Source organism: Natator depressus, chromosome 8 (assembly GCF_965152275.1).
Source record: "Natator depressus isolate rNatDep1 chromosome 8, rNatDep2.hap1, whole genome shotgun sequence".
NCBI classification, from domain to species: Eukaryota; Metazoa; Chordata; order Testudines; family Cheloniidae; genus Natator; species Natator depressus.
This window is the reverse complement of record NC_134241.1, coordinates 3135358-3163254: the sequence shown is the minus strand read 5'-3', so window position 1 is coordinate 3163254 and position 27897 is coordinate 3135358. Positions and strand designations below refer to the sequence as shown.

The 27897-nt window shown below is 43.6% G+C and overlaps 2 protein-coding genes across 4 annotated transcripts; one reads left to right on the top strand and one right to left on the bottom strand.

Annotated features, from left to right (window-relative positions):
- Positions 1-1907: 1907 nt before the first annotated feature.
- Positions 1908-14161, bottom strand: SOX30 (SRY-box transcription factor 30). 2 transcript variants are annotated; one of them, XM_074960215.1, is made up of 5 exons: positions 13258-14161; positions 11674-11913; positions 9500-9679; positions 7144-7636; positions 1908-3622 (listed from the first exon to the last, which is right to left on the bottom strand). In XM_074960215.1, exons 1-5 carry the CDS (start codon positions 14159-14161, stop codon positions 3241-3243), a joined length of 2199 nt encoding a protein of 732 aa, XP_074816316.1. In that variant the 3' UTR covers positions 1908-3240. The 2 variants fall into 2 exon arrangements, with proteins under 2 accessions (XP_074816316.1, XP_074816317.1); XM_074960216.1 differs by having other exon boundaries at positions 13483-13688.
- Positions 14162-14951: 790 nt separating this feature from the next.
- THG1L (tRNA-histidine guanylyltransferase 1 like) lies at positions 14952-25672 on the top strand. Of its 2 annotated transcripts, XM_074962050.1 has the most exons (6): positions 14952-15166; positions 16919-17095; positions 17626-17795; positions 18729-18817; positions 21235-21342; positions 24044-25672. In XM_074962050.1, exons 1-6 carry the CDS (start codon positions 14973-14975, stop codon positions 24200-24202), a joined length of 897 nt encoding a protein of 298 aa, XP_074818151.1. In that variant the 5' UTR covers positions 14952-14972; the 3' UTR covers positions 24203-25672. The 2 variants fall into 2 exon arrangements, with proteins under 2 accessions (XP_074818151.1, XP_074818152.1); XM_074962051.1 differs by lacking the exon at positions 14952-15166 and having other exon boundaries at positions 16972-17095; positions 17630-17795.
- The last annotated feature ends 2225 nt before the right edge of the window (positions 25673-27897 follow it).

Genomic DNA, 27897 nt, shown 5'->3' with positions numbered 1-27897 from the left:
ATTGCTATGACTGCGTTCGCAGGAGTTATAATTATACTGGGGGAAAAAGTCACACCTGTGACCTAAGTTGTTACATTGTACCACAGCTGTAAATAGACCAGGTCTTGACTCATCTGGTTAGTGTGTGGCGTAGTGGGCATTTCCCTGTGATTTCCTGGGTGTGTAGATGTCTATAAAGTAAATTATCAAACCACCTTTTTAAATGACAGAGGGACCCCTTACCTATAGTGAGTGTATTGATTACAGAATTCTCCTGAAAATTAAAAGAGAATTGGGTGATCAAAATGCTGAGGTAACATTGAAAAACTCAGCCCACTAGTTTAGCTAGAGAACCTTCTGAAGGAGCAGAGAATTTTTGGGATCATGACACAATAAAGGACAACGGACTGAAACGTGAGGAATCCAAATGACCGACATACCCTGAGGAGAAAAATCTCTTTGTGAAAGTCCACCACCATACTACAATAGTTAATACTCAGCTTTGGCATCTTCTGCCAGTCCTAGAGCTCTTCAACTGTCCCAGTCTGCTCTTCACCAAACAGCCACTCCCAGCTCTTCCTAGCTGGAGCTCAGCCTTCTTCCCCACACTCACTCTCACTTTCTGGCCCAGTCACAGGTGTATTGGACCTCTCCTCCTCCCACACCTGCTCCCTCTTAAAGGGGCCAGTCACCCGGTCCCACTCCCATTGACAGCCATTGTGTAGGCTCAGACCCTGAGTGTCTCTTGGCAGATGCTGAACACTCCCAATTTCCACTGAGGTTTATGGGCATGCATGCCAGATCAGGGCCCCAACCAGAACGATGGCCAGAGGAGAGCTCACAGGGCAGTTCCCCCCAAAAAGGCAAAGGACACCTTTGTTAAGTACCTCAGTCTCCCAATACAACACACAACATTCAGACTATTAATGGAAAGCAGCAGCTCCAGCTTCCTGCACATTGTAATGGCCCAGTCAAGTGTCTCCTTTTACCATCCCCGGAATCTATAAAAGGGAAAGGGCGGGGAGAGGGAGGTCAGAGTCAGGGAGTAATCCTGCTAACAGCTGCTTTACACTTTGGAAACATGCTTGTGTGGGAATTAGCACATTTGCCCACATGCATTCTCCAGAGCCATATCAGATTTCAGTCAGAAGCCAATTTAGGCGCTAACAGGCATTTTTAGCTATTTATAAGACTTTTCTTTTAAGGGTCCATCCACACTACAGATATAATAGAATCAGGGGACCTGGTTGCAACATGGTCACAATGTGTAGTGTAAATGGAACCTAGCTATGTTCTTTAACTGGGTAAATCCTTAGACACCTTAAAACCTGGGATATATTCTCTATAGGAAATCCAACACGTATCTATGCTATTTATATTGATACACAACCGCCCTTTTAGGTATCTGGAAAATAGCTATAGTAGATATAAAACCCTTTCCAGCTTCTAACTATTATTTCCCCTCAAAAAAGTAGTTTTACTCCCATTACATACTGTGTAAGTATTGACTTACTGGACATCTAGTGAAATGTTATTGCTTTGATATGGAGTTAAACATTTTCACTGAATATTTGCACTTACTGCAGTAGAAATAATTAATTCCAGGGCAATCCACATGCTGAGGACTAGAATTGCTTCCCTAGTGCCCAGGGATGGGCAGGGCAGAGAGCACACGATGCCTCTTCTCCCCAGCCATGCAGCAGGCTGGGATCCTTTCACTGCATTTGAGAGCGCACGGAGAGACAGAGATGTCCAGCCCAGGCCAAGGAGGCATAATGGGCTGGGCTAGGAGAAGCAGCCAGCTCCCCAGAGGGCATGCTCCAGAATAACAGTGAAGCATGCCTTGCCACACGTCCCCTAGGCCGGCTTGCTACAGGATTTCTGGACCAGATGCTGCAACTGCCAGCCTGGGTAGGATCTGACAGTGTTGAGAAAATCTGTCCATGTGCTAGAACACACTGTCCCTGGAGACTCCCATTTTAACGCTTCAAAAGTCCAACTGTAGTCAATGGCAAATTTCCCCCTTGATTTCAAATGGAGCAGGACTGGGCCCTCAATTTGCAACAGGTTGATTTTCCTAGCTGCTAAACAAGGAACATGGTTAGAATATTTGCGTTCTGATCATACAGGGGTCTGAGTGCAACAGATCAGGTCATCTTTGTACACACCATAAAGTTTGTCATCACAACATACAGCACTAACAACATGCAGTTCATGTGACTTTATTTAAATAGAAAAGGAGAACAATGGGATTCCCAGTGAAAGAAATGGGAAGAAAAGAAACAGAAAGAAAAAAATTGTTTAGTGACATGAATTACTAGTTTTGGCAATCAAATTCTGTATCTCATCTACTCTTACAATTTAGTGGAGACATTTTCCAACTAACGAATTTAAAATATGTACTGTATAGATATTAATGTTAACTATACTCAGGGATCAAATCATAGTCCACCAGTATAAGTTATTTCACAGGGCTAGACTCTATCACCCTGATTCCCACGGAATAGCACCTTACTCTCCAAATGGTCCCCATTTAAATCAATGGGACTCTTGCACAATATGATACTATTTAATGTGAGTATGGGTGGTAGAATTGGACCCTATATTTTCAATGTATTACACAACAATTTGCAGCACAAATATAGATTATATAGAAAAACAAACTAAATTATGTTGTTAAATAAATATACCATGGTAGCCAAAGAGCAAATCTGAAAGCATGAGGGAATTACTCCTGACCCCAATCTCTAGCCCCCAGTGCATTTTATTGCATCAAGAATTACATTTTGTTCAAGAATCTGTGACATACAGACAGAATTATTTCACTTGCTAAAATTCCTAAAGTAAAACTGCCAAAATGAATGCAAGTTCTGGAACACAAAAAGCCAAAGTCCTGATTCAGGTCAGCACTTAAGCACATTCTTAAGTCCATTCCTATTCAGAAAAGCACTTAAGCACAGGCCTAAAGCTAAGCACATGCTTAAATGCTTTCCTGAATAGGAATGCCTTCGTGATTCTGGGCCCAAATGCAGGCCTAATGTGAACAACTGAAAACCCAGAGACTTCAGTGACAGCCCCAGGTCCATATCTGGCCTCCCAAAATGCTAATGGATGATCAGAGTTCTTAAAACAATCTGCACTTATCGCCGAGGTGATTCGGGTTTCTCCTTGAACACACTGACTAAAAAGATATTATAGGACTGAAATGTTTATTTAATATTTGAAAAGACTCCTGTGTATTGTTATCATTTGGTTTAAAAATTACAAATCTCTTAACACTTTCCCCTCCTCCTCCTCATCGCTGTCAGTCACATTGACTTGCTGGATGCTAGAGGGTGTGGACGGGGCTGCTGTGAAAACGTTCTCCAAGGCTCCAATATCCAGCTGTGGCATGGGGGTTAAATATTCCTCCTCGCTATGGCTGTGGCTGTTGTAATAAGACACTCCCTCTAGGCTCTCACAGCTGCGGGAATCTTCACTCTGCGTGCGCTCATCTGGGTACTCCCTGAAAGGATAGTCTCTATTCAGAGCAGAAAACATAGCCTCATGCTTTTGGTACTGGTCTTCGTAAAAGCCAAGACATTCGGGCATTGAGCTGGGGAAATTCCCATAGCCAAATGGAGGGCGGCTGTACGGGCACGTGCTGCAGTGAGAGACCAAGAGACGATAAATCAAGCTTTCTGCCATGGTGCTAAGTTGTATTGCATAAGGACTATGTAAGATTGGCTACATTTCTACTGGGGACTGAAGATGAAAGTTACCCTAATGATCTGCATTAGCCAGTTCATACTGTAGTGAGATATTTAAACACACTAACCCCTATAAACACTGCAGCCAAGGAGAATCATACCCAGTGTCTATGACAGAGATACCAGCCTACATATGCAGCTCTGTTGCTGCTGGATAGACCCAAGAAGTTTCTTTTTTAAAAACAATTTTATTTATTAGTGTAAATACAGCAGAACCTCAGAGTTACAAACACCTCAGGAATGGAGGTTTGTAACTCTGAAATGTTCGTAACTCTGAACAAAACGTTATGGTTGTTCTTTCAAAAGTTTACTACTGAATATTGACTTAATACAGCTTTGAAACTTTACAATGCAGAGGAAAAATGCTGCTTTAAACCATCTTAATGTAAATAAAACAAGCAGAGAAACAGTTACCTTGTCAAATTGTTTTAAACTTTCCCTTTTTTTTAGTTGTTTATGTTTAACACAATACTGTACCATATTTGCTTTTTGTGTGTATGTGTTGTGTGTGTGTGCTGCTGCATGATTGCGTACTTCCACTTCCAAATGAGCTGTGTGGTTGACCGGTCAGTTTGTAACGCTGGCATTCATAACTCTGAGGTTCTACTGTAATGTCACAGATAAAATAGTGTCCTATATGCTATCGAGCATTTTATCAAACATACCCAAAATAGTAAAACCAAGCATCATAACCTAAAGGGGGATATGACAGAGATCTATAAAATCACGAATGGTGTTGAGAAAAAGTGTTATTTACCCCTTCACATAATACAAGAACCAGAGATCACCCAATGAAATTAATAGCCAGCAGCTTTAAAACAAACAAAAGGAAGTTTATGTGCATTTCTTCACACAATGCACAGTCAACCTGTGGAACTTGTTGCCAGGGGATGTTGTGAAGGCCAAATGTATAACTGGGCTCAAAAAAGAATTAGATAAGTTCATGGAGGATAGATTCATCAATGGCTATTAGCCAAGATGCAACTCCATGCTCTGGATGCAACTCCATGCTCTGGGTGTCCCTAGCCTCTGACTGCCAGATTCTGGGACTGGATGACAGGGGATGGATCGTTTGCTAATTGCCCTATTCTGTTCATTCCCTCTGAAGCATCTGGCATTGAAGACAGGCTACTGGGCTATATGGACCATTGGTCTGACCCAATATGGCCGTTTTTATGTTCTAACCCAGTTTATGTGATCTCTGCAGGTCACCGTTTATAGTGGAGTTGGAAGAAAGCTAAAAAAATTCCTTTTATTTCCTTTTAAAATCATGTCTTGCAGCTGCTAGACTGTTAGTAAAAAAGAAGGCTATCAGGGAATCCTGACGAGAGTATACTATGTAAAGAGGATACATCAGTGGTTCTCAACCCATGGGCTGCTTGCGGCCCAGTCAGCACACAGCTGCTCCCCATGTAACATCCTCAGGGCCATTCAGATAATACATATATTGTGTGGTTGTAGCCCCCATAATACACAGAGCGCTGCATATGCAGCCTACAATGGTAAATAGGTTGAGGACCACTGGGATACATGGCTAGTCATCATGCAATTGACAGGTGAAAGTGAGAAACTCCAGAAAAAGAATAATAGAAGGTGATAAGAAATTGCTCCCCAAAACAACTAATTACTGATTTTTTAGCCTGATTCCAGACCCAGACGGTCAAAGCGTATTACAGTTTATTTAGTGTTGTAGACATATATAGTACTGTAGAGTAACTAAAGTGTGTGAAACAAGTAACAGAGCCCTTCTCTAATGATATTATAGTTTAAAGATATGTATTGGTGCAGTGCAGATCCAGGCTTCAGTGGTACTATTGACATCTCTTAAGAGAGCACATGGATAGGATCCCAAATGCATCTGGTACAAACACAGTCAAGAGGTCTTTCCTTAAATTTCTTCAATCCAGCCACTAATTTTAGCACACAATTTTGCACACACATTCATTTGCACAATCAGTGCTGCACAAAAAAGATGAATTGTTTACATGCAAACAATAATCCACGCAGAAATGAACTTTCAAATAAGTTTGTGTTAGAGATGTCTGCCTGCTGGTGGGGTATGTAACTTTATGAAGCCCAGTTTTTGTTAGAACACCAAACAGACTGTTATGGTATGAGCCAAAAAAAAACCCCCCAAACCCCCCCAAAAAGCTGTTCGTGAGCTCTGCCTAATAATGGAAACCAAAGGGCAAAGCTCAGATCATCTTTAGTGCCCAGTGTGAAGGCAGGCACCAATGCATCCATGCTATAGTGTGTTGTTCAAGTGATGATAACCTTGGTCTGTTATTTAAGGTTCTTGAACTTAACACATGCCCACAGACTGACTTGTGTTGCAGAGACAATCTGTCCATTAAGGTCTTTCAATTTTCATGGGTCATATTCTGCCCTGACTTACTTCAAGGCAACCCCATTGACTTCATGCAGGCATATTCTGCTGAGATCAATAGGAGAGTGCAGTGTGTAAGTCAGGGCAGAATGTGGCCCAAATCTTTAAGCATCGCCTCCAGTTGGAGAGTGACCATTGTAATCATTTGTGAGGCTGAATTCCCTCTAAAACCAAATATAGGAAAATTGGCTACTTACAAAAAATGAGCTATGAAAATGAACACTGAGCTCGTTCATTTCTCCATTCAAAGTGACACAGAGTTTGTGCAGTGTGAATTCTCTTCATTGATCTCTGCACTAGCTGGCTTCCAGGTCCTCTCGGGCCTGAACAGCACATTTAGTTGTTGCTCAAGTGGCTGCTACAAGGCACTGGAGCCTGCCTGTGGTCACTGCTGAACCAGTAGCAGTCCCTCTGCACGTGGTCAGGTTAGTCAACACTGAAATACTGTAAGGCGGGTGTACAAACCCAAGAGTTCTTGGTTCAAGTGCTCTTCTCCAGTTGACTAACCCAAGGGTGCAAAGAAAATACTAGGGTTTATTTGTTATATTATGCTCAGGTCTCTTTCCATTTGGTAAGACCTCAGGACTATTCCATTTCATAGAGCCAACCCCACCAAGGTGCTTGGGGTACGGTGTAAACAGCTCAAATGCTTGCCCAGTTTTAATTCTGATTTTTTAAATTTCCATAACTTTTACTCAATATATTTTTGTTGAATCCAATTGCACTGCTGGGACTTGGGTGGCGGGGAGGGGCACCAAGCACTTCTATTTACTGTTAGCTTAGAACACGCAATGGCTTGGAGCTATTGGTAGTTGGGTACAACTCAGAGCAGCCTCGGGCTGGCAGGTCCCACAACTGGGGAGCTGTTAAGGTGGCATTAAGCCCACTTTCCCCCACAGCCTTGCAATCCTGCACTGAGAGTCATTTGCCCAGTCTGCTGTTCTTTGCACTCTTTCTATAAGCAGTAGATTTTGTTGACCTTTAGCACATACCTGCTCTCTCTAGAATTTAAATGAATGACTTAATTACCTTGATGGGAAGTAGTGGGGTCCAGGTAAGAAGTAAGGGTGATGAAACGAAAATCGAGGAGGAGCTCCAAAGAGAGTGGCTGGATGACCAATGGGAGGAGGTTGATAGAGATGTGAGTGAGGAATGGGAGGAGCCTGGGGAATTGGAGCACTTCTAGGACAAGTAGAAACACCTGAGTACTCCTTAGGGGGTTGACTATTAGAAACAGGAAATCTGGAGTGAGTGGTGCTGGCATTACTTGGGTTCCTGCTGGAGCTCTCAATGCAAACTGGGATAGGTCTCTTTACAGAACAACTTGATCCGGAAGGTACATGATGAGCTTCTGTCTGTGCAGGTCCAGCAAAGCGCTGTGGTGGAATTACAGGGTGAAGGGGCAGATTTGGAGCTGGGACAGCCACTGGTGTGGTGTTTCCAACGCTTGGCTGGAAAAGTGTAATTGGACCCGGATGTTGTATGGAAGGAGCTGGCAGCTGGATAGTAGAAGGGGCTTCACCTTTTGAAAACAGAAATGATTATTGCTTAATCATGAATGGAAGGGTTCCAGTAAGAGCATTTTATAAGTACCACTTTAGCTAACTACACATAGAATAGAAAGAAGACAGACATAGCTAAGTTCCCTGGGCGGATTCCGTATTGTCCTCTTCTATCTCCCAAAACAAAAACAGAGACAGCTCAACATTTCTTCTGTCCTTGGAAATCCCCTCCTCAGAAACCAAACACAACTTTCTCACCTCTACTGAGTAACACGCCCACCTCTGTCACATTGATATCCAAATCTGAATGTAATTAAGTGTATTAGCAAATTTAAGAAGGATGACATGTGGTTAACTTCAACACTGCTTTATTGAAATGCTGCCATTACAGAGCTTTCTAACCCATTTCTCCAGAGCATCTTCAGCATAACATCCCTATAATTCACAATCATATGCCACTTAGCAAGCCAGTATGGACCTGCAATGTATACATAAAGACTATATGCATACATTCTCAACTGATGTAAACCTGCTTAGTTCTACTGTGGCCCTAAGAAACAGAATCAAGTGGAAATACCAAACTTCCCCAAAATTGTTATTTTTCATTTGTTTTGAAAAAGGACACATCCAGGCAGTGTTTGTTCACTTTGTCATAATTTACAGACATGTTTCTGTATCATTTTTATGATAATAAAGTTATCATTTAGAGTGTGCCTTTCCTATAGAACGATTCCAAAGCATTTTGGGGGACATTTTCCGAAGTGCCTAAGTGATTTCAAAGCCTAAATCCCAAGTCAATGGAATGTAGGCATTTTGTAAAATTTTGTCCTTCATGACAATATATACAGGAATCACTTCAACCACAACTAAAGTATAGCCACCTCTGGGATGAAACAGAGTAGACATTCAAGACAGCATAACAACACTATACAATAGTTTCGAACAGGAAGAGAAGAATACCATATCCAATCAAAACTACAGAGGGAATTTAGGTCGATAGCATGTAGTTATTCAAGGTGGAATCTAGCCAGAACAGAGTGTAATTACATGTACTATTCTGAGTATTACATAATGACCATGAATGCTCATGGCCTTTGTTTTCCTATCTTATATGAAAGATAGCAGCTCCAGCACTCCCATGTCCATACTGGGAGAATAGATCAATACTGAGGCAGAAGAAAGGATGCTACTTATTGAATCACTAACACCCCTTCTTGAAGCACACTTGGCTTTCCCAAAAAGTCCTCCATCTAAGCACTGCTGAAACTGCTTAAGTGATGAGACATGGAACCACAGATCAAGGGGTTGACCCACATGGAATATGTTTTTTCACTGATCAGATTCCTCACTTTAAAAGGAAGTCTCAACCCACATTAAACAATGTGGGCACAATTTTGCACATGCACTTTTTGGGGCACACTTCTCTCCCAACCAGGTTTTGGTGTGTACAAAAACTTGGATTTGTGTACTCAAACTGTATGTGTGTTTGCAAATTAGAGAGACAAAGCGAATGAGGTAATATTTTTTATTGGACCAACCTCCGCTGGTGAGAGAGACAATCTTTTGAGCTTATACAGAGCTCTTGTTCAGGACATGAAAAAGAGCTCTGTGTAAGCTTGAAAGTTTGTCTGTCTTACCAACAGATGTTGGTCCAATAAAAGCTATTACCTCACTCACCTTATGTCTCTAATGTAGCCCTCACACTAACAACATCTTTCCCTGTGACACTTTTTCTGACAAATTTCTCCTTGTCCTCTTAAGCAGCTTTGCCACCGGACTGTTGCTTTAAACACTCTTATGCTGGTCTACGCTTGACCTTATACAGGATACAGTTTTCTTATTACTATTGAATGAATTCACCAAAACTAATTAAACAAACTCACAGGCAGGATGTCCAATACTGTTCTGTACACTGGGAATGACAACGGAGTAAGTGGGCGATCGGAAAGGATAAATTGCGGTTGGGTTTGTAGTGATGATGTTCTGAGAGGTGCCGGGAAATACAGTGGAGACAGTCAATGGGAAGCGTTTTCTTTTGCCGGGTCGTGGTTGGTAAACCCAGCCTGTGGGAGAGTAAATGAGAAAGCTTCAGGCAGATTTAATAGATGTGTGGGCCAGTTTCTTGCACCGTAACAAGACATGAAAACTATGTCACCCACGAGTCTGAAAAGTCTGTATGGATCCACAACAAGGGCAAATCCTCTTCCAGTTGAAGTCAACAGCAAAACTCCCATTCACTTCAGTATAGTGGCAGACTGAGCACCCTATCAGAGAGCATGATGAAACTGGCACATTCTCTCATTCTTTTCATATTAACATACGTTATTATGTGTTTGGCGGAGGAGATACTGGATCAGAAAACCAGAAGGGCCAGTGTGGCACAGGTTAACAACACATTATGAAGGGAGGGTACAGGAGAAAATGGCAATACAACCTGGACTTTATTTTGAAAAAATACGGTAATGTTAAAAATGTGGCTCCAGATTTATAATCTCACTGGCTCCCTGATTCTCAACTACACCTATGCAAATTTCATTTACACCAGTGAGACTGTAGAGATGTAATAGTATTTGGCCCAATGGGAGCTGTGCATATATTACTGCAGGCAGAACTAGGTTTGCCTCTGATACATACACCAATCAAATAGTATGAGACTTGTAAAGATGATGATAGGTCATTTATACCAATTAGGTTTCATTAAGCAGTTTAGACTTTCTGTCTCATTATGATGTTTAAAGAAGGCCTGAATGTTTGGGGGTGTTTAATATTATGTTTTGCTTTCTGTTTGTTTATGACATAAGAAATTCAGATCTTGTCTACTCTGGAATACTCTGTGGCAGCCTGGAGAACAAGCAGGATTATGACATCACAGATACAAAAGGACACATAGCACCTTATATTTTAGTGATTTTTATTCAGTTTAAAATGCTGGTTTTTTCACCTGTTTAAATTACTCAGGAGAAAAATGCTTTGTTAAGGATTCACTACCCTGCCCCCTTCAGTTAAAGGCTGAAAAAAGTCTCATTCCACATCTGAGACCTCCAACAAGTGTTCCTGCCAAAACACAGAAAAACAGATTTGAGTCTTGATTCACCTCTGGATTACTTAGAATAGTGTAATATAGACAGCTGTAAACTGGAGTAAGAAGGGGTGAATGAGACGCTTGGTATTCCTGCTATTTCTAAGCTAATATTTTATGAAAACCTTCTATTTCTATTAGAAATAAATGTGTTTCCAATGAAAATGGGGATTTTTGTTCAGATTTAAGATTTGTATTTGGCTTTACCATTCCCTTACAGTTTTGCAACCTAAATGTTGCAGCATTATATTTGTGCATAGGAAACAGAAAGTGAAACTTACTAAAAATTGTTTATAAAGTGAAAGACTAGTTTAATTTCTTTGCCCAATCTGAGTGAAAAGAAAAATATAAAGAAACAGAATAACCGGTGAAAAGTAAATTAGATTTGAAAATCCTTTGAATTTTAATAATCTAACTTGTAATTAGTGTTATAGGTATGGATTTCTTTATTTTTAATTATATCAGTATTGGATGCTATTATTATTTACATTATTACTCCCAGACAGGAAACTGTTAGTCCATAGTTAAGGTTGAAAAAATTATTTAATCTATTTATAGGCATTTCTATGGTCCTTGTCACCATAGTATCTGATAACATTAATTTTTAGGAAAATGCCTTAAATGAATATTACAATTTAAGGAACACAGGGAGCACAGGGAATTCAAAGTTCAGAATACAGTGCTCCAAGAACCAAACATTAGAAGTTGGGGACCCTCCTCTTTCCCACCAGGGTTATCTTCTTCCCATTCAGCATACTGACCCTCATTCCCTGTATGGCTTTTCCTTTCCCAATCCTACTGGACTGAACTAATTTGCCTATCATGTAGCTCTCTGCCTGCCATTTCCCCTACCCTAGGCATCTGTATCAGTCCATGCAGAATATTGCACTAGGCCATGAGTACTTTATAAAGTCAACATTTTTGGGTAACGCAAACTTTTAAAGCATGCGGATGTAAGGAAGTATATGCATTTTTTACCAGGAAATTCTTCTCTGTGCTTTTCTTTAATCTTTTGAGCTTCATCGTAATAGGGCTTCTTTTGCTCTTCAGTGAGTTTGTTCCACTCTAATCCAAGCTGGACACTGATTTCTGCATTATTGGCAGCTGGGTTAGCTTTGGCTAGTGCCGGCCGGTGAATTCTTGCCCACACCATAAATGCATTCATTGGACGTTTTACATGGCCATTTCTGTCTTTGCTAAATGGGGTATCTGGTATCCCTACATAACAAAAATCAGGAAAGAATATCATTAGACAGACAGCATATGCAATGTTGCCGTAGATCATATTTAAAGAAAGAATCCAGCTAAACCCAAAGAAAAGAAACACCTAGATTCTGGAACCCACAAGCTTCCATACATATTTGGAGAATTGCCCCTGGAAAAAAAGTTCAGCTGTTGTCAACTAAGAGAATACTGGAGTAATGACTAGCCACAAGTGAAATACTCCACAAAGAATAATTTAAATATTTGACATAACAGCATCTGCTATTGTGGCATAGTCTCCCTCTTTCTCTCTCCTTTCATACAGATCAGAGCTAATTTCAACATATAATAAAAAAATGGTAGGGGTTTTGTTTTCATTTGACTAATTATTGTGTTATTTAATGCATATGTTTATAAAGGCACCGCAGTATCAGTGCAAGCGTATGCACAGTGCAACAGTAATGCACCAAAACTCTGACCTTGCAGGGACCATATTCAGTGGTAATATGGGTAGTTCAGCTCTATAGCCATTCAATTCTTGGCTTCGCTGCTAAGTCTGCCAAATGGTGCTAGTGTTTTTTGTGATGTGGACACCTTTGCTGGAAAGACTGATGAATCTACTAAATGCTCATTAGATGCAATCAACTTCCCATTACAACCAACAGGGCTGGATTTGAGCTGATGACCTAAAAGTGGAAGGTTTCCATTCCACTACCAATTCACTTAGCAAGCAGTCCCTCTATGAAAGCTAATTCTAAATGCACCCATCACCTAAACCCTGTATTATCAATGACAGGACAAGAGTCTATTAGCCATTAGACCACCTCTTAAAAGAAATTATTAATTTTAAAGGTCAAAATTGAGCTCCTAAATCCACTCAAAGATTAAGCCCAAGATTTTCAAGAATAGGAGCCTAAAAGCAGTCTTTAAACTCAGTGCTTAGGAAGTTGCCTCATTTTCAAGTGGTGACTTTAAAATGAGGTGTTGGGTGCCCTACATTTTCAAAATCAGGCCGGTGCCTAAATGTGGACTTTAAAGACTGCTTTTAGGCTCCTATTCTTGAAAATCTTAGGCTTTATAGTTAAGAATCAGATACCTGCTACAGGGGGCTAAAGTCAGAACTGGAGTAAGCAGCTGCACGGAGGTCAACAGAGCTGAACTCTCTAAAACCCAGGTTGAATGTGACCCTGTATGTTTACACTTTCAGTGCAGGTGGAAATGATATGGATACAGTTTACAGAGAAAGGCCAGGACTTCAATCACATTTCTACTTGTGTTTCCTAGCTGCTAAAATTCCAACTTTGGGGCAACACGTGTTGTAGCTTTCGAAATTCCGATGTGACTGCCACAGAATAATACCTGCATCAGCGGGCAGCACTGTGAGGGGCACATCCTTAGTTTCAATTTTGACTGAAGGCTCCAGTAAGGATTGCATTTTAAGGGGCACTTGGGCCAGGGGCACTTTAGTCACTCGGATCAACTCAGAAGGTGGAGGTCCCTGAAACTGGATCCTGGTCCCAGACGGTACTGGATGGAGTGTCAATGGGATCTTCAGGTCTTGAGGATGCTGAGCACCAAACCCACCAGGGGGCTGAGCCACAGGGACATCTTTGCTGAAGGATCCAGCTGGCTTGGACGACACAGCTTCTTCCCTCCCCTTGCAGTCCTCACCGGCTGCCTCTGCCTGCTCGGCCTTGATTGCTCCTTCTTTCCCAGTCCTCGAGGCCACGCTGTCCCCCCCAGTCTCTTTCACCATCTCCTCTTTCTGGCTCTCCTCTGCGTGCCCCCCTTTTTGATCCCCTCCTCTCCTGACGGGGCCGCTGGCCGCGGGCTGGGCTCCCTCTTTCCCTGCTTGTCGGGCTGCAGCGGCCTTGAGCTCACCCCTCTTTCTCTTGCTGCAACCACTGCACCCCAGCTGGCCCTCTTGCTCCTGCTCCTCTGCTTTTCCCTGCAGCGCCCGGGGGGGCTCACTGCCCCCCTCCTGCTCCCCAGGCCCCAGCGCAGCCCTGGGGGGCGGCAGCGGCTTGCTGGGGGGACTCTGCCCCTTTGCGGGGTGCAGCTCCTTGCCGGGGGCGCCCTGCCCGGGGAGGGGGGGCAGGAGCGGATGGAGGGGCCCCGGCCTGGGCGGGAGGCGCAGGAGGGGCGGCTCCCTGCCCCCCGGCCTGGTGAGGGGGTGCAGGAGAAGGTGCTCCGAGCGGGGTGCCTCCTGCCCGGCTGGGGGGTGCGGTTGCCGGGGGGGCTCCTCCTGCGCCCCCCCCTTCATGGCGCAGGCGGGCCCCGGCGGGAGGGGGATTGTCGGGGATTGTGAGCTCAGCCGCCTCCCTCTGTCGCTGTCCGTTTGTTTCCTGCGGTTGCTCCGCAAACGTTCTCAGCGGCCCCCCCCCCGCGCGCGCGCGCGCGCGCTGCCCTCCGCGCCTCGCGCCCCGCCCGGGGGCCGCCACCGCAAATGGCAGCGGCGGGGCGCCACGTGCCTCCCGCGCGGGGGAGGGGGGGCGGGGCTGCGTCCCGGCGGTTGCCATGGCGACGCGCGACAATGGCGTCTCCCCATGGCGACGGCGGGAGGACCGCGTGGCGGCTCGCGACGGCTGCAGCCCGGCGCCCTGGGAGCAGCGCGGCGCGAGGCGGAGCGGGGGCCGGGGCTCGCTGCCCGGCACGCGCTGACATACACGCGCGGGACCAGGCCTGGGGCGGCGGCGGGCCCCAGAAGAGCGAGGCCCGGGGGGGGCGGGCAGGGACACGCCTGCTGCATGCGCTGCGGTTGCTGCGGGGGTCGCGCTAACTTATCCCCTGGCTCCGTGGTCCCCACAGCAGAGGCTGCAGGAGGCGGTTGCACATGGAGCCTGGCCCCGCTGGAGTCAGGGCGGCATCTGGCCTGAGGGCTCCGCTCCTGGGGCGGCTAATCCACCCCGCTCCGCAGAGCCCCGTGCCGGAGGCAAGGGCCAGACGCTCCCCCTCTTCTGGAGCGAGCAGCAGTCCTCCAACGGCGCATCACACCATAGAGCTGGCCTGGCCTGTGGCTAGAAGAGGTCGCTTCCGGGGTGGGTCGGGGACGGGGGCTGTTTCCGGTTCCGGGCATGCGGCTGCGGGTCCGGGAAGCTGCTGCCGCCGCCGCCGCCGCCGTTGGGCCTGGGACGAGGGCGCGGCTGGGCGGCGGCCGGGCCCCCATGGCGAAGAGCAAGTTCGAGTACGTGCGGGACTTCGAGGCGGACGACACGTGCCTGCCCAACTGCTGGGTGGTCACCCGGCTGGACGGCCGCAACTTCCACCGGTGCGGAGGGCGGGGCGCTTCCGGGAGGGGGGCCGCCGGCAGCCGAGGGCAGTGCTGCGTCTCGCCGCTGCGGCGGCCGGGGCGACGCTGTCGCCTGTGGGAGGGAGCGACGGGGGCGGGGCCCCAGCTTGCCCCAGGCCCGGAGCGAGCGATGGGCTCGGCGGCGGCCGGGGGGCGCGCCCCTTCCCCTGGGGGCGGGCGCGCCCCTTCCCCTGAGGGGCGGGGCGCAGCCCCTCTTTCCCAGGGAGACGGTGGGTCCCGGCAGGCAGTGCTTCGGCTGAGGCCGGGGTGCGGGGCAGCACCTGTGACCGTGTCTAGCCGCCCGGGGGCATGGACGGGGGCACCCCGGGGGGACGGAGGGCCCTGGGTGTAGCTAGCCCCCGGGGCTAATGGGCCCTGTAAGGGGACGGGGTCCCCGGAGGTGCCCATCCTTTCACTCAGCTTCTGCTGGAGCAGGGGTAATCCGTTGTGGCAAGGTCCACGTGTCTTGGTCGAGGTAGAGTCAAGGTCCAGCCCCAGAGAAAATGACACAAAACCCGTCGCAGTAGGGATCGTGTGTAGATCCTAAAGATCTCGTGAGCCATTCAGACGCATCTGGCGGTCTGGCTTTGGCCCACGGACCACTTACTGACAACCCCTGTGTGCTAGAACATCAGTGTCACCCGGTCATAGGCCTCAGGGCAGCCGGGGACCGCTGTAGGCGGTGGGGAAATGTGATGACTGTTGCCTGGGGGAGGGAGGAGAGTGTGGGACTGGTATACTGGGAATATTTATCTCCGGGTTCGGCAGGTGTTTTCCGGTCTATATAGGTATTTGCACTACGCTCATCACTGTAGGATCTGTGGCCGGGTCTACAGCTAAAACTTAGGTCGACCTCGCTACATCGCTCAGGGCTGTGAAAGTTTCATGCCCTGAGCACTGTAGATAGGCTGACCTGGTCACTGGTGTAGGCGCGGCTGGGTTGACCGAAGGACTCTTCCATTGATGTAGCTACTGTCTCTTAGAGAGATGGAGCGATGGAAGGCTGCATTGTGGTACTGCAGCGGCGCTGCTCTGGTGTCTATAGTACAGATGTACCATGAATGCCTTCCAGTAGAGCATTAAGTAGCGTCACTACATGGCTGCCAAGTGTTGTTTGTTCTCTCCTCCTCTCTCCAAAGACAGAAATGTGTGCAGCGGAATGACTTATTTTGGTGGCGTGTGGGTTTGGGAGAGTGTGACCATCATCTCCATAAGCGATAAGGGGACTGTAGTTGGCTGGGCTGTGCGTTGCTCCCACAGGCTGCTCGAGGCCAGATGAGCACTTTTTATAGTTTCCACAGGCTGCATCGCTCAGGTGATGATACACAGCTGACTCTTACTTTGTACAAATTCAGTGAAGTTCTCAAGCTCTGGCAATTTGCTGATGCGTCTTCTCCATTGGATAAAGTCTGAATGTGCTTTAGCAAAAAAGTGATGTGATGGTGACAAGCCATATGCCTCCCATTGACTCTATATACCATAGGGGCACCAGTTGATTTTAAGAGCAGTTAAATAGTTGGCGTGTGATCTTGAGGAGGAGGAGATTGTGGTGTATGGGACTCAGAAGCAGGAAGATTTTCTCATAGTGTTTTTGACACCTGGAGGGAGTTCATTGACTTCCAAAAATCCTGTCCATGCCAACAATGTTCTGAGGAAATAAATGTGATGAAAACAAGTATTGAGTATCTTTTATAAGGTTAATTTCCTGTTGAACCTCTATTCTTCTTGAAGCTTTGCTGAGCAGCATGGCTTCAGTAAGCCTAATGATGACCGTGCCCTCCATCTGATGACTAAGTGTGCCCAGACTGTGATGCAAGAGCTGGAGGATATTGTCATGGCTTATGGACAGAGTGATGAATACAGCTTTGTTTTTAAAAAGAAAAGTAACTGGTTTAAAAGAAGAGCAAGGTAATTTCTCCTTTTGAGCTTACCAGTTTCCCCATGTGTAATAGTTCTCTCTGAGAACTGGCATGTGCAGCTATTGTTTCTTTGTCCTTAAACTTGTACAGATGCTACCTGTATGATATAGATGGAAACTACACAATTCACTTGTGTTTGTGGGTGTGATTTTTGTATATATGAGATGTTGTTTTTGTGTATGATGATTTTGAAAAGTAAATTAAATAAAGTTAAAAACAAACAAACAGCAAAAGGGTGAATAAAAACCATCTTCTACAAAAGAGGTTACTGAAAAAATCCTATCTCCTCTTCCAACCTCCACTGCTTAGTTCTTAACATGTTTAATTCCACCAACTCTAAAAGGTTCTACCTGCTATTGGTGGTCCATAGAGCCACGGTATGAAAAGCACTGCTGTCCACCAGAAGCCTTCCCCCGATACCCAGATAATTACAGATAGAAAGGTATAGTTGTTTTAATAGCTAATGTATTCTTTGTCTCTCTCCTCTCTCTCTCTGTCTGTTGGCTTTGCGTTTGCAAGTAAGTTCATGACTCACGTCGTCTCCCAGTTTGCCTCCAGTTATGTTTTCTACTGGAAAGATTATTTTAAGGACCAGCCACTCCTGTATCCACCCGGATTTGATGGACGAGTTGTCTTGTATCCCAGTAACCAGAATTTAAAGGACTATCTCAGCTGGAGACAAGCAGATTGTAAGCATCTTTAGATATCAGGAAAACGAGAACAGTTGATTTTTAGCATAACAATTTATAACTGTTGGGTGTTTTTTTCCTCCTGGGATGAAAACCTCTAACCCCTTATTGCCAGCATGCATAGGTGCACTCAGTGAAAAAGAAGCTGCTGTATAGCAGAGGGACTCTAGTTTACTTGTTTAAAAACACATCCTTGGAGCTGTTAAGCTGCAGAAGAGTTGGATGATGTTCTTAGAAAGTAGATTATTTTACATTCTACAGTAATCTTCCCAAACCATCCCAGTTTGTATTTTTATTCCCCTTTTATCTTCCATTGACACTGTTTTAGAAAGAGCAACGTGTTGTTTGTGACGTTACTCATTTTATGTGTTAATACTTCTATTATTTTTACAAGCACACCCATTAATAACATGGGATCCATAGCAGATACTGGATTGTCATCACTAAAATACTGAAATTCAGTACCAGAAATTTTAGTAACATCACTTGAATGTTTTTTTTTTCACTGAGAGGTATAAACGTTCAGATTCAGCAATATTGTGTAGCAAAATTACAAGAGTCAAATGACGAACATAGGATTTTCCATGACAGATCAGGTCATTGTTGCAAAGCTAGTATCAAACCTGGGGCAGTGACTAACATCTGTTGCTTCAGAGGAAGGTGAACTCTGTCTGCCATAATGCATCTTACTTAACAATTATGATATACTTCATGTAGCTGTGAGGAATCAATCATCTGACCATTCCAGAGATCCAGTATGCCATAAAGCATGAGATGGGATTACGATGATACTACATAACGACAAATATTACTAATGGTACTTTAAAAATCTAGCTGTAGGAATTTGTGGGAATGGAAAACCATTCTCTGAATAGCCATCTAGACTTTGCAAATAGTCTGTTTGTCCTTTGACACCATTTCCTATTTCTGCAGGCCACATTAATAACCTCTATAATACAGTGTTTTGGATGCTTGTGCAGCGAAGTGGCTTGACACCAGTCCAAGCACAAGACAGATTACAGGTAAGCACTTCTTCTAAATTAATTGTCTTTTAACATCACCTATAAGAAGAGATTTTATTCATAATAGTACAGGGAACATACGCAGAACCCAGTTGCCAAGTACTTCCAATTATCCAGCCCTATGCAGGCATGTCTTGCCCATTATGGAAGGCCAGGTGGCTTATATGTTCACTGTATACCAATTCATTTTTCCCAGTATGTGCTTATTTTTCTCTGGAGATGATGTTGGTTTTGGATTTCTGTTTTGCAGTTGAGGTGTAAAGATCTTAACCTGACTGGCAACAAATTTACTTTAATTAGAATCCAAACGGGATTTTAACTTCATAATTAATGGGTTCAAATGCTTAGAAATGTGTATATGAAATGTGACTGGCCTCAAAAGAGATGTGGTATAGGTGTAAAACTGTGATTCAGCAATTCCTGAAGTCTAATCCCATCTCTAACAATGATTCAGTATGTGGTCTTGGGCAGGTCACTTTATCCATCTCATTCTTCTCTTCTTGCCTTTACAGGATGGTGTTCCCCACCTTTTTTTGTTGTGTACAAATATAAAAATTTGGGCTGTCAGTTAATCGTAGTTAACTCCTGTGATTAATTTACCAAAAATTAATCACGATTAACAAAATTAATCACAGTTTTAATTGCACTGTTAAACAATAGAATACCAATTGAAATTTATTAAATATTTTGGATGTTTTTCTACATTTTCATATATATTGTATTCTGTGTTATAACGGAAATCAAAGTGTATATTTTTAATAAAAAGTATTTGCACTGTAAAAATGATAAACAAAAGAAATAGTATTTTTCAGTTCACCTCATACAAGTACTGTAGTGCAAGCTCTTTGTCCTGAAAGTGCAACTTACAAATGTAGATTGTTTGTTACATACCTGCACTCAAAACCAAAACAATGTAAAACTTCAGAGTCTACAAGTCCACTCAGTCCTACTTTTTATTCAGCCAATCGCTAAGACAAACACGTTTGTTTACATTTACAGGAGATAATGCTGCCTCTTCTTGTTTACAGTGTCACCAGAAAGTGAGAACAGGCATTTGCATGGCACTTTTGTAGCTGGCATTGCAAGGTATTTACATGCCAGATACGCTAAACATTCGTGTGTCCCTTCATGCTTTGGCCATCATTCCACAGGACATGCTGATGATGCTTGTTAAAAAAAGTGTTGATTAAATTTGTGACTGAACTCCTTGGGGGAGAATTGTATATCCCTCGCTCTGTTTTACCCGCATTCTGCCATATATTTCATGTTATAGCAGTCTTGGATGATGACCCAGCACATGTTGTTCACTTTAGGAACACTTTGCTTTCTGTCAAATCTGCAGTGAAAGAAGGTACCAATGTGAGATTTCTAAAGATAGCTACAGCACTCGACCCAAGGTTTAAGAATCTGAAGTGCCTTCCAAAATCTGAGAGGGACGAGGTGCGGAGCATGCTTTCAGAAGTCTTAAAAGAGCAACACTGATGTGGAAACTATAGAACTCGAACCACCAGAAAAGAAGATCAAGTTTCTGCTGGTGGCATCTGACTCAGATAATGAAAATGAACATGCGTCGGTCCGCACTGCTTTGGATTGCTATCGAGCAGAACCCGTCATCAGCATGGATGCATGTCCTCTGGAATGGTGGTTGAAGCATGAAGGGACATATGAATCTTTAGCACACCTGGCACGTAAATATCTTGCGATGGCGGCTACAACAGTGCCCCAAGAATGCCTGTTCTCACTTTCAGGTGACATTGTAAAGAAGAAGTGGGCAGCATTATCTCCTTCAAATGTAAACAAACTTGTTTGTTTGAGTGATTGGCTGAACAAGAAGTAGGACTGAGTGGACTTGCAGGCCCTAAAATTTTACATTTATTTTTGAATGCAGTTATTTTTGTACATAATTCTACATTTGTAAATTGAACTTTCATGATAAAGAGATTGCACTACAGTACTTATATTAGGTGAATTGAAAAATACTGTTTGTTCTGGTTTTTTTTACAGTGCAGATACTTGTAATCAAAATAAATATAAAGTGAGCACTGTATATTTTGTATTGTGTTGTAATTGAAATCAGTATATTTGAAAATGTAGAAAACATCCAAAAATATTTAAATAAATTGCTATTAATCTCTTGACAGCCCTAATAAAAATCAAGAACAACACACAGACCTCACTCTGCTTATCTATCCCCATTTTACCAAAGGAGATAACACTTGCTTACTTCATGGGGATGCTGTGAGGATAATGAGTTAATAAAGTTGTTCGAAGATTTAAAAAACCCTGTATGCATGTTGTTGTTGTTAATTCCTTGCATTCAACATTTACCCTACTTGTTTCTGTGCTATAAAAAAGGACATGTATAAATAAATTGAGGCTATAAGGTGCACTTTTTATTTTCTTTTTCTCAATTTCAGGGAACTTTGGCTGGAGACAAGAATGAGATTTTATTTTCTGAATTCAACATTAACTACAACAATGAGCCTTTGATATATAGGAAAGGAACTGTACTAATATGGCAGAAGGTAAAAGCATCTTAACTGCATGCCTAGCCCCCCCACACTACTTACCATCTCTCATTCAGTATAGACAAGTGGACTCCTGCATTCAGTTGGCCTGTGACAGGGTTGGCCAACCTGAGCCTGAGAGAGCACCAAAATTTACCAATGTACATTTCCAAAGAGCCACAGTAATACATCAGCAGCCCCCTATCAGCTCCTGTCCCAGCTCCTCCCACCCACCGGCAGCTCGGCCGATCAGTGCCTCTCCCTCCCTCCTGATCATCTGTTTCATGGTGTGCAGGAGGCTCTGAGGGGTGGGGGGGCGGGGGAGGAGCGAGGGCACGGCAGGCTCAGGGGAGGGGGTGGGAAGGGGTGGAGTGGGGGCAGGGCCTGTGAAAAGCCAGGGCTTGAGCAGGGAGGACCCCCTGGCACATTGGGGCTGGAGCTACAGGTGCCAACTTTCCAGAGTCGGTGCCTATACAAGGGGAGCTGCACATTAACTTCTGAAGAGCCGCGTGTGGCTCCGGAGCCACAGGTTGGTCACCCCTGGCCTGTGATTTCAGCCTCCTTTGACCATGTGTTAAATTTTCAAACAAGCACCTTTGTGCTTTCTCTCCTGCTTGGGAGGAGCCCCCAATAAACATTTGTAAAACTGCCTCATTCTCCTTCAGATCCCTCCTTAAAACTCTCCTTTGCTTTGGTGCCTACAAAAATATTGACAATAATTAGGTTGTTCATGAGCGGGGACCACCACCTACTATACTGAGCAATATTGTCTCATTGTTTCCTTGTACTCTCCCATCAGTCTGTTTAAGAATCTGTTGTCTTGTGTCTTATTCTTAAATTGCAAACGCTTTGGGCGCAAGGACCATCTTTTTGTTTGCTCTTTGTATGGCACCTAGCACAAGGTCCATGGCTAATGCTCCTAGGTGCTACAACAATAAATACTGCGTGCAGGTCACAAACCACAGTGTAACCCCCACCCCCGATGCTTCTTCTGATTAAATGTCATGACCTCCGCTTCCGTGGCTATGACTGTCTACATATAGAGATATTCCAGATATTAAGGAAATGGGGGTTTTGAACAGTGGGTGTTAAAAATGAGTTATTTTGAGGTGTTATAGATCTCTCTGTGTCTAACTGAATAATATGAAAACTGGTGTCTGAAATCTGACTCATTTATAAAATATCTGTATGACTGTTTACCTATGCATAGACTCATCATCATCTCTGTGTATGCATGTGTTACAGAAGTCAGTCTTGCAAAATTCTATTTGCCTAGAGCTCTCTCTTCATGAGAGTAAAATACAGTTTGCTTTTTTTTAATCAGTCAGGATAAAAGCTGGATAAGTAGATTGTGCCTAGGCTGGTAAAATTTATTACTATTTTTCCAAGTTTGCTATAGTATAATCCAAAAGAAAACACTTGGGCCTATGCAAAGTTCAGTGCAGGATTGGAGCCTTAATATTTTTGTTATGAAGCAATTAGAACTGTTCAGCTCACTGAACAATCAGTCCTCATTTTCATGTATTTTGATGAGGTGTTGCTGCATGGTACACGCACAAAAGTAACTGTTGATGGAGGAACTTCTTTAACTGTAACTTGCAAATCTCTTCATTTCAGAGTTAGCCAGTAGCATTTGTTCCCCTGGCTCAACAAAAAGTTATGGGCTTGATACAGGAATGAAATTCTGTGAAATTATGTAGGGGATCAGATCAGATGATCATAAATGGTGTCTTCTGGTCTTAAAATTTATGAATTAGTATAGATGTGAAGTAGAAGTGTGTGTGTTTCTTGTGATTAGGGCCTAGCTAATGTTGGTTGAGAGTCTGCCACAATTTTCTCACTGTTCTTACTTTTTGTTATACATAAAAAGAATGACTAATAGCTAACTCAGTTTTCTTTTGTGGCTGGTGATTTCTATGGCATTTTACCAAGAGGACTGATATAGGGAGAGACTCCTTCGTTTGAGATAGTGTTCCACTTGTCTCTTGTTTCTTGCCCATCTCTTTGACAATATTAGGCCTTCTGGGAGGCTTTATATCTACTTTTTCCATAAAAACTGATATATTCTTTCCCAGCTTTCCAAGTATTTGTCGGTGCTCTCTTCAGACCATGTGAGAATGACCAACTGTTTCATCTGTTTCTTTATCCAGTGGCTTAACGTACATGAATACCTCTCTCTTGATTATATTAATAAATGGCTTTAATGAGTGTCTCACCATATAGTAATATATACACCTGGGGATGCTTGCCTTTCTATTGGAACGTCATCTCAGTGTTTGGCTTAGAGCGAACAGCTCACTTGCACCTTACCACCTGTGTTTTTGTCTTGCTGAAAATACTCATGTGATAAGCTAAAAAACTTCAGGTGTAGATATTGAATGAAAAATGAATCCTGAAACAATTACCATGAAAATCATCAGTATGGCATTAATTAGTGGCATTCTTGTAATCTGATCCATTCAGTAGCAAAACCTTGTAAATATATGACCTGCATGGCATGAGTTTTGACTGGAAAAATTGTTTCGGTTTGACTTATTTTTGGTACCTGAGTGACACCATATGCCTAGATTTGCAGATTCTGGTACAAAATTAAAAGCTGTCATGAGGCAGAAGGGACCAAAGGGTGTTATTGTTAATATGTAAACAAGGTAAAACCAACAATTTATGAAACCTTCAAAGTCCTTTTATAAATACACTCATGTGTCAACTATATTTGCAGGTTAACGAAGTCACTACAAAAAGAATAAAACTGCCAAAGGAAACGGAAGAGAAGGAAGTTGAAGTGACACGGACCAGGAGTAAAGCTGTCCCACTGCACTGTGACATCATTGGGGACCAGTTCTGGGAGGACTATCCAGAAATCCTAGCTGATAGCTGACCTTCCCAGTTTGAGTTCTTGTGCAAATAACAGGAAACAACTTATCTGCATGAGCTTCTGGGAAGTGAGGACTGTGGGGTGAGGCTCGGATAATTTAACTTTGTAATTCAGCATCCACATTTTGAGCGATGTTGTCTTAGAAACAGTGTCCTTGCCTGTCATGCAGCTATATCTATCTGCAGAAGCGAAAATCATGGTACTTTCAAAGGGAAAGAACTTTTATATAAAATTACCCCTTGTAAATGCATATTTGCATTGACTTATAACAACATCATCATGCATTTATGTAGGATCTTTCACATTAACGTCACAGGGTGCTTTATAGAGTTACTCCCCTAAAACCATCTACTCTTTGGAACAGTTAAAAGCAGCAGAAAGATTATTTCTTTAGGTTTGTTTTAAACTCTGAAACAGACTAAAGACTTGGAATAGTGCCTTGAATCAAGTTCCATAACCAGGAAGCTTCGTTACAAAAATTCTCTAGCAGTCCACATCTCAGGCCCATATTGAAGATACACAAAGTAGCCCAACAATTTGCTGTAACTAATTTTAAAGGGGTTTTTCTCATGTGTAAATTACTTTTCTATTTTTTTAAAGATGCAGAAATGTAATTCTCCCCCTCTCCTATGTTTATTCTTCAGAGTTTTTTGTCACTGTGGCTTTGCTAGTTATTAGTGAAGGTCTCAAATGGCCAAATGTTGTAATAAAGTTCTCATACAGATTTCTGTCGCGGTAGGAGGTGTGTGTAGGTCATGCTCTCATTTTTCTGCTCACTGGGAAACCCTCTGGCTCCTGCTGGCTAGGATTATGGAAACTAGCAGAGAAGAGGGAGAAGATCTTATTGCTTACAGTTGGGAAGGTCTTATGTTACTCTTGTGTTTGATCCATGCAGTGGTATTGATGACAATTCCTGCTACAAGAGGAGGCAGAGATGAGTCATGATGGGATGGATGAGGAGAAACTACCTTGGAGTGTGTACCTGAAGGAATTTGGTGGCCTGGCCCACATATAGTTTTTGTGCTGATTTAACTATTTCGGTTAGAGGAATACTTGTTACCAAAGTAGTTAAATCAGCTCAGTCCCTAGTGTGGACACAGTTATACCAGTATATTTAGGGGGATAAGCTATAAAAGTGTATACTGATATACAAGCATCTACACTAGGGATGGTACCATTTTAACTATACTGGTTTCAAAATGACATAGTTTAACTGTCAGATAAGGTGGGGAGGTAATATCTTTTATTGGACCAACTTCTGTTGGTGAAAGAGACAAGCTTTTAAGCTTACACAGAACTCTTCTTTAGGTTTGATTAAACTATGTTGACAAGTACTTGGTAAGGAATTGTTCATGCTTCGCAGGCTGGGCATAGACAATGAAAGCAAGGAGCAACTATGACTAAAGAAGGTTGACACTGGACTTGTCTCTCATTAATTAACATTCCAGCCACTCCTCCCCCCCCCCACCCCACCCCACCCCCAGGAAGAGAGCTGATTTACAGCAATATGCATTTTTTTTTTTTTTTTACTATTATTTATTCACAACCTGTCTGAAAAGCACTAATAAAAAATTACGGAGTCAAGCTGTTTTATTACTGTGGCTATTTCCCTCTCCGCCCCCACTCCTGTTAATGTGATTGGCTATAAAGAAAATACATTCAAGCCAGCTGGATAATAAGCACTTAAATATAAGATAGTGTATATAATCTCATTTTCTTAATGTGTAGTATGGATATGTGATCATCAAGAAGCTAATAGGAAAAGGCAGACTTGGGGGATTGTGGGGTGGGCAGCACATCATTCATTCCAAATTAATCATGACACCAAAGTTATAGAGAGTCTTCCTGGCATCTGTGAGCCCTCTAATACTTTTTTTTGGTCTGAGATATAAACTCTATTGGACTCCAGAATATTTCATGTCAGTCTCCAGTAACTGACTTCTGGAGGTTTCTCTTCATATAATAAATTTATCTTCAACAAAAATCGTAAAATTTGGATTTTTCACTCTGGCATAAAGTGGAAAGAATTTTTTGAGAACATGGTTCCAGCTGATAATACTTATCACCCACATGGGGCTTTATATCTTCAGAGCACTTTACAAGCATTAACCAATCCTCAGAATAGTGTATAATAGGTAAATATTCCCCTTTCACAGATAGGTGGAAACTGCAGGTCATAGGTAGGGGTCATATTTTCAAAAATGGCCTTTAATTTTGGGTCACATTGTTTTGAGAGGTGCTGAACAAATAACTCTAACTGAAGTAAATGGTGCTGAGCACCTCCAAAAATCAGGCCCTATCTATCTAAAGTTTGCTATTCAAAACTAGAGGAAGTTGAAACAATTGAAAATGGATATGCCCAAGAAAAAAGAGGAGGTGGATGAGTGTTGGACAGAATTAGAACCAGTATATGCCAGCGGCCCAATACTGTGTTAACACTGTGCCTCTATAGAGCAGGTAAAGTGTCACTGTGACCCACTTAAGAAATGGATGCTTCCTTTTGAAGTTGTTCAGCGGACTTTTCTCAGTTAGGTTTTACTGCCATAGAATGAAGCATTTGACCTTTGGGGACTAGTTACGGAGTTTAATAGCAGGGGGTGCAGTCTCTTAACAGTGACTAGAATGGGCTCCAGGGACTGAAATAGTGTCACTTTCCTTTTGAGAAAACACTTGTACAATATGTTCTCTTTAAGGAAAAAATAATAAGCTTTTTGTACTGACCTTTACCCAGCTGCCTTTCAGTTGTGCAACATAAGTGCTCACCTCTATGAAAGAGCCAGTGCATGACTTGTGAAAGGTCCTAGGGCGAGGGACTTGGTGTTTTACACAGGCAGAGCTGCTGTAATACACAGAGGGGTTTTGGTATGAGAAATTAATTAAAGGTGCAGCAATTAGAGAAGCCATATTAAAACTAGAGCATCTTTAATCTATCTGAATGCTGGAGAACTTGATTACCAGCCAGGAGGGCTGGGGCTTGGGGCTACTGGCCTGATTTCCCTCCAGATGAGGTGATAAGCACTGAGCAAAGCTCATTGTATTTAAACCATCAGGGCAATGGCTCTCAGCCTTTCCAGACTACTGTCCCCTTTCAGGACTCTGATTTGTCTTGCGCACCCCCAAGTTTCACCTAATTTAAAAACTACTTGCTTACAAAATCAGACATAAAAATACAAAAGCGTCACTGTTCCTGAACAACCGCTGGCGTTCTCATCTTCACCATCAAATTATAAAATACAGTCATTGGGCTATAAATATTGTCCATACAGTTCAGTGTACAGAGCGGTAGAAACAAGTCATCTGTATCAAATTTTAGTTCGTATTGACCTAGTTTACGGAGCAGCCTGTTGTAAAACGAGGCAAATATCTAGAGGAGCAGCTGTACCCCCTAGAAGACCTGCGCGGACCCCCGGGGGACGTGTGCCTCTGGCCGAGATCAGGGCAGGGACACCGTTGAAGGCACCCTGGCCCTGGCGCTCTTTCCAACCAGCGGCTGTCTCTGCAGCTGGGCCCCCTGCTCCCACCCCACAGAGGCTCCGCGGGCCCAGCCGGGCCGCGCTCCGTCTCCCATCCCAGCGCGGTGCGGGCCGGAGCCTGCTTAGCTTGGGGGCGGTGCCGGGCTCGGGGGCGGCCCCTCGCGGCGGCCGGGCCGAGCGGCAAGAGGCGGCCGGCGGCGAGCCCGGCCCAGCGGCGAGCGGGGC